This window comes from Hydractinia symbiolongicarpus, chromosome 12 (genome assembly GCF_029227915.1).
Source record: "Hydractinia symbiolongicarpus strain clone_291-10 chromosome 12, HSymV2.1, whole genome shotgun sequence".
NCBI classification, from domain to species: domain Eukaryota; kingdom Metazoa; phylum Cnidaria; class Hydrozoa; order Anthoathecata; family Hydractiniidae; genus Hydractinia; species Hydractinia symbiolongicarpus.
Genome location: NC_079886.1, coordinates 14504307 through 14511002, shown reverse-complemented (window position 1 = coordinate 14511002; position 6696 = coordinate 14504307). Strand labels below are relative to the sequence as shown.

At 34.4% G+C, this 6696-nt stretch overlaps 1 protein-coding gene across 1 annotated transcript; it reads right to left on the bottom strand.

Annotated features, from left to right (window-relative positions):
* Positions 1–2681: 2681 nt before the first annotated feature.
* LOC130622445 (uncharacterized) lies at positions 2682–6234 on the bottom strand. Its single transcript, XM_057437906.1, has 5 exons — positions 4101–6234; positions 3875–4018; positions 3561–3753; positions 3366–3446; positions 2682–3173 (listed from the first exon to the last, which is right to left on the bottom strand). The coding sequence occupies exons 1-5, from the start codon at positions 4134–4136 to the stop codon at positions 3055–3057; spliced, it is 573 nt and encodes a 190-aa protein (XP_057293889.1). The 5' UTR covers positions 4137–6234; the 3' UTR covers positions 2682–3054.
* Between the last annotated feature and the right edge of the window lie 462 nt (positions 6235–6696).

Sequence of the window (6696 nt, the reverse complement as noted above, 5' to 3'; positions counted from 1 at the left end):
CAGGATGTAACATGGAAGCTACGGAGATGAATGGCGACAGTAGTAGCGATGAGGAACTTGATGCTGATTTCGAAATTTTGTCAGAGTCCGAAGATGAATTTGTCTCAGACAAAGAAATAGAAGATCTCGGAGACGACGAAAACGATTTTGACGAGCCTGGGAATACGGAAAACCAAGATGATGAATTAGTTTCGATTTTGCTTAGCTTTTAAATTTTTCTACTTTATTTTTTTCTTTGTAAATTCATTTTTAGTGGAATAATTGTAATATATCGTAAAATGACTTTTTCGATGGGCTTATATTCAATATATCTCAGCATTTTATTTCGAATCCCGCTATCCCGCTATCGATCTTATTCTTAGACCAAGAGAAACTGTAAAATCATTAAATAATTATCCTCATTCTGCTTTAGATATCTTAGAGACCTTTTAAGTTATACCGCAACTTCTCAAGCAAATTAAAACCGAGCTATCTCGCATTTTCTCAGATCTGTATACGAAGCCATACAAACCGTTTTTTAAAGTAGGAGGGCCTGCATACAGAACTTCCAACATGCAATAGGTGAAATCGATTAGTACTCAATTACAAACAAAAAAGGCATGGGTAATTCCTATTTTAATTTTATAATCATCGCTTAGTTAAAAACAATTTTTTGAGGAAACTTAATCTATATCTCGTTTATAGAAGCAATTCATCTTAATTCATTTATCGTAATGGATAGTACATTATCAGTTCACTGGTTTTGCTTATGAAAAGTTTTCTCTTAAGTTTCTGGACGCTTGGTATACTCACCACGTAATCAGTCAGAGATATAGCATGGCATATGGGAACAATAAAACGACCTATTGTTACACTATGGACGCGGTATTCCTACATCAAACTTTCCATTTATTCGCCAGTTGCTACCGTAATTATTCTAATTTAGTGCGGATAACCATTTTTGCGAATTTTTAATAATTTTTTGCCGTCAAATTAATAGTGCGGGTAAAGTATTGGTCAAGATTTCCTCTAATTATGTTGCGGATTGACTACAACATAAATTTACAATGTTAAAGGATGTCTTCATCAACATCAGCATTATCTTCAAGCATTTCCATTTTTTTTTTTATAAAAGGAACCATTTCGAACTTTATCTTTGTAATGCCGCAGACATCAAAAGATCTTTTTACCATCTCGGTGTCGAGTGGAATGGTGTTGTAAGCTTCCTCTACCCAATCAACCATATCTTGACGACTGGGTGGAGGAATTTGATCATGCTTTTCAATCATTTTGCTACGTACGCAACCCAGTATTTCCTTATCATGCCTGTAGACGGCTTGTTGATGCAGACATCCATAGGCTGACACTTGGAAGTGCAGCCAGCAGGATCTCTTGGGGTATATGATTTGTATTTACATTTCAAACTTCAAACGAAAATCTTTTTTCTCAGAAACATTGGCTGAGATTGAAAAATTTGAGGGAAAAAGGAAAAAAAGGAAGATGAGCGGAATACAAAAATGAATTAAATGGACAAAAATGAAACAAATAAATAGGAAAAATGAGAAAAATAAAAGATTAAAAAGATAGATGTTATTTTATCCCCTCTAATTTAATGCGGTAATGACTAAATTTCCCTTTAAATTTCTGTGCGGGCTTAAGTGGACGATATGACGGTAATATATCTCCTCTTATTGTTACTGCGGCATACCATAATAATAATTTTTTCAGTCACACTAAATTAGAAACATTACGGTTGATATTTTAATTTTATAGCTAGCTTTTCTTCCGCACTAATTGGTTCCCTTAAACGTCTTGTTTATTTCGCTATATGAAGGGTCTCACTTTTTCCATTAGCTCCTAAAAAGTAATTTATCTTAAAATTTGATCGGGTAAGGAGAAATTTCAGCTCTGATGTCATATTAAAAATTGCCGTCTGTAAGTGTCTGTATTCATGCGTAAATTTATTTGGAACTCTTTTTGGTCCTTAAGCGTAAATCTTGAGGAGTATTATTGCATGTCAGCCACAGTTTGATCTTTTTATTTTGACTTCTCTTTAAGTTTGTTTTGGAATGAATGGGTTATAAAAATTTCGCGTCCACAATCCTTTTTTTATTTTTAGTTATCGGTCATTTAATGTAGGCTTGATACCGAAGTTGGAAGTAGTTGCCTTTGCTAAAATTACTGAAATTAATTCCGCAATTGAGTAATGTAGTCATCTGCAAATATTTACCCTTACGGCATTTTGTTTAAAAACCTGTTGTTCAAAATTCTCGCTGCACAATTTTGAACTGCAATTAAAATTTACGTTTTCCATGGCACGGAGCAGATTTCTGTTTTTATGCTTTAACGCTTTATAATTCCAAGATAGGATAGGAATAAGAATACTCGTTTTTTTTTAGTTGAGGCTTAATGCTGTTTACATGTTGCTTATTTAAGTTAGGTCTGCTGGTGCACCAATTAAAATCACACTTTTTTTTTCACTTACTACAGGCTGGCTGCTGCTTACAAGCTGCTCCGCTTTTTGAAGAATTTTAGACACACAAACCTTACAAAAGGGGTGCAAATGCAGGATCAGGATTTAAATGCTCGTTTAGATGAGACTGTATTCATCCTCCTGTTACCTTCAAGAATCGATTCGCCGGCATGCGCTGCTTTTTCTTCTTTTACCTGCTAGACAAGGACCAATCAGTTCATCAAATATGTAATTTTGATTGTATAAATATCTTTCTATACTTTAGTTATTTACAGGTAAAATAATATCATCTTCAACATAGATACATAAACAAAAATATATAAATATACATTCCAACAATGTACAGCGATAATGAGCGAGCGCATGTATGTATAAAATAAATATACATATATACACATAAAAACGTTATATATGGCAAATAAAAGATATGTTATAAATAATCCTGCTAGATAATAATTTTACATAAAAATCTATTGCCCAACACAGTTAAAAGTCAGCATTCTTGTTGACAATGACTAAAAAAGCTAAGCTAAAAAGCTAAAAAAGTTAAAAATCTTCCAATCTGATACAAAATATAAAAGTGATATCAAATCTAAATAATCCTAATTCACGCTGATTGGTTGAAAAAGGTTAAATGCATTTCCAACACCATCCCTGTCATCATTATCACTGTCGTCGTCGCTATTCCGGTCCATCGTTTCCTGAAAATCAGGCGTCTCATCTAAATTCAGGATGATCAGCAAGTGAGAAAATTATTTGAATAATTATACCTTAAGACGTAAGAATTAAAACCATTCAATTAAAAAGAACCTGACAGACAGACAGAGAAACATACAAAAAAAACTAGTGGTAATGAAAGAAGCAATTGTGGGAACATTGTTGAAAAACTAAATGAGAGTAACAATTAGCTTACTTGTTAGGTCTTCTTCGTCAGTCTCTTCTTCCTGACTAACCAAATTTTTGGCTGACTTTGGTGCGGATGTTGTAGCTGTCACTGAACATCAAATTTACATTTTATTTTTTCAGTTTGTGCTCTCATTGTTTAATCAAAAACTTTTTACAAATTTGAAAAGCTAAATACACAAAAATAAACAAAAGCAAGACTGACCATGCTGGGAATAAATTCCTTTTAAGAAATCTAGCAAGGCTTTCCCATGAGTGTTCACCTTGTTTGTGTTTGGGTCTAACAATATTGCCTTAAATTTTGCGCATGGCTGCACGTCGACATACGTACGTCCATTTTTCTTTGATGCAAAAATGTTAAGAACGTCGTAGTTTAGAATACGAGCCATGTCAGCTGACTAAAATAGACTCTATACAGTAGTGTTGACATATTACTAATCTTTGGAGAATGGAAATAAAAAGAATAACAATTACTGATTGCTAATATAAAAATAAAAAAGGTCTTCAGATTACACTCACGACAGATTTTATTTTCTTTTTGGCACGAAAAAGGTTGCAGGATTTATTGCCACTGGGTTTATCACCCTTCACAGTAAAAATGTGTTGACATTTATGACACTTTTTCTTAGCAGGAGCATTCTCCTCTCCACATTCCTGACACCTCTAGAAACATTTGAATAATATAAATTACATAGTGACACTAATGATCTTGTACATTCTAAAAAACGAAATCTCCCAACTATACCTTTTTTGCTGCAACACCTTTTTGGCTAAATGGCATTTTAGGTAACTGCTAAAATCTTATAAAATCAAAAATAATCAGACTTGAGAAAGGAACGTTTGGTGCAACCAGACATTACAATAATTTAAAAAAAAACAAGCAATAAGTTTTTATCAAAATACTGTTTTTCGTGGTTTAACAGAAAAACAATTTACAAAACGTTGTCTTTTAGATAATAGAAACAGTTAAAATATGATGGTGTAAAGTACATAACCGTGTAACTGTAATAACTAACATATATATGGCTAAAAAATAGTTATTTGAGGAAACATATTACAATAAAAAGAATTCCGCATAAATAAAATGTAAAACCATAATCCACCAAATACAAAATAAAAAAGTCTTCAATAATAATTTCTTCCCATTGTGTATGCTCTGTTTTAATATCTATTACAGGTCACGGTTCCAATTAGCTCTGATAATCTTCTAAACAATTTTATCACGCATGAAAGTTAGTTTAAACATTGTACAATGGTTGGTTTTTGCTATTAGATTTCAATCTTACAGATCATGCGATGTTATCCAGCAAGTTCTATTTTAAAGAAAATATCCATACTGATTTCACCCAGAATTCCAACCGGCACAGACTTTTATTGCTATCATTGTTACTAAATATAAAAATACAGAACATTTCATTATATTGCAGTTTTAACTTGATTAGTGTTGTTTGCATAAAAAATTACAACTGTGCAAAAACTTTGATTGATTTCATAACAACATTACAACACAATCACTAGATAATATGCCCCTGAGAGATTAGTCACACCTAAAAATACTGTTTAAATAGAATGTGACAAACGTGACAAAAAACATGTGAGATCAACATGAGCATTCGTTTCAACAAATGAGAAACAAGTTTGGAGGTACAATGAGTTAACAAAGAGAATCTGCGAATAGCTTTTAAAAAACTTCTTCTTTATTAATAAAGTTTGTTTAGTTTTGACCGAACAAACTTTTTTAATATGTTAAAACATAAACAATTTCAGCTTTATGCACAATGATCCAGTGAAATGACCTGATTAGTGAACAAAAAAATTTTTTCAAATTGCTATGAAAAAATGTCTAAAGCATGTTGAAAAAAAAATGTGGAGGTTTACGCCATGAGTGTGCACGCTACCTCTAAGAAGCACAATAAGAACAGTAAATGGATAATGGATGCTGTGGAAGCATGCCGAGAATTCTTATTTTGAGTAAACAAGAAGCTAAGGTGCGACAGACTTTGTTTACATCAGTATCATGTGATTAAACAAAAAGTTCCAAAGAATCAGCAACATTACTGTATCATTGGTGATATGCTTAAATTTAATGGTGGTAAGGTTGGAAACACACGCATCTGGTTTAAGGCTCCTCGATACTGTTTGGTACACCAAACCGAACATCCTACCCCCTTTCCCCAAACTCAAGTGTAGTTAACATGAAACAAGAGAAATATACTTCTATGAGTAGCATGTTTTTATCTTTGTTGTTGCTTCACAACCATAGCAATTAATACTGCACATTGTGCACCTTTCTCAACTGGCTAAAACTAGAGGTAGCTAGCCAACACTGACGTGTGTAGCCAGGTAGCTAGCATCCATTGATGTATGGCGCCGTAGATTAGTAGTTAATGGTGCCGTAGATTAGTGGTTAATGGTGCCGTAGATCAGTGGTTATAGCTCTCGTACTCTGTGCGGGAGACCGGGGTTCGATTCCTCTTGACGGCGATTCAACATGGACAAGTGAATGTTACCATAGCCCCGGGCAGGTTGCCCCGGATTAACCCAAGCCATGTGAGGGAAATTGGGGAGATGGCACACTGTGTGGGCCGTTGGATGTTGCCGGGAGTTGTCTAGTAGAGAGCGGGTCCTAATTGGGTCTGCGTAGCTCAAAACGAGCATTAAATACTCTAGGACTCTCCATCTAAGCCATGGCCCCTCCTGGAAATAATAGACAGGGTAATCCCTCGATATTTGTGAGGCTAGCCATCATGTAAAATATGCACATATATCTATCTATAGCTAGCTAGCACTGATGTGTAGGTAGCTACCACACTGCATGTGAAGCTAGCTAGCACTGATATGTAGCTAGCCAGCACTGATGTGAGGCTCTAGCTAGCACTAATGTGTAGCTTTAGCTAACACTGTTGTGTAGCTCCAGCTAGCACTGACTGATGTGTAGCTCTAGCTAGCACTGATGTGAAGCTTTACCTAGCACTGATTAGCTTAGCTAGGCAAATAAACTCAACGTGACTACCTGACAAATAATACAATCAAAGCTAAGTGTAAAAGAGCAAGTGGATTAAGAAATAATAGGTTAATTTTACCATTGAAGGTCCTTGTTATATCTCAAACTGCCTAGAAATGCCTCTTCTCTGCTAAGGCACAAATTATACCATATCAGTATTATTGGGTTATGTAATAAATATACCGTATGTGTATTAATTAACATGTCCGTAAATATACTGCATATGTATTATTAAGAGCGGCATACATTTATACTATGTTAGTATATTTTGCCTAGAGATTGGCCTACCTGCGCAGACCCCTCGCGGAGTTAGAAAATCGTGCTACGGAAACACGAA

What these genes read in the sequence shown, in the direction of transcription:
- LOC130622445 (XM_057437906.1), bottom strand. Translation starts at nt 4,136, where the DNA reads ATGCCATTTAGCCAAAAAGGTGTTGCAGCAAAAAAG. An exon ending in AAGGTGTTGCAGCAAAAAAG is followed by an intron (nt 4,019 to 4,100) that starts GTATAGTTGGGA and finishes AAATGTTTCTAG; the next exon opens with AGGTGTCAGGAATGTGGAGA. An exon ending in TGACGAAGAAGACCTAACAA is followed by an intron (nt 3,174 to 3,365) that starts GTAAGCTAATTG and finishes TCCTGAATTTAG; the next exon opens with ATGAGACGCCTGATTTTCAG.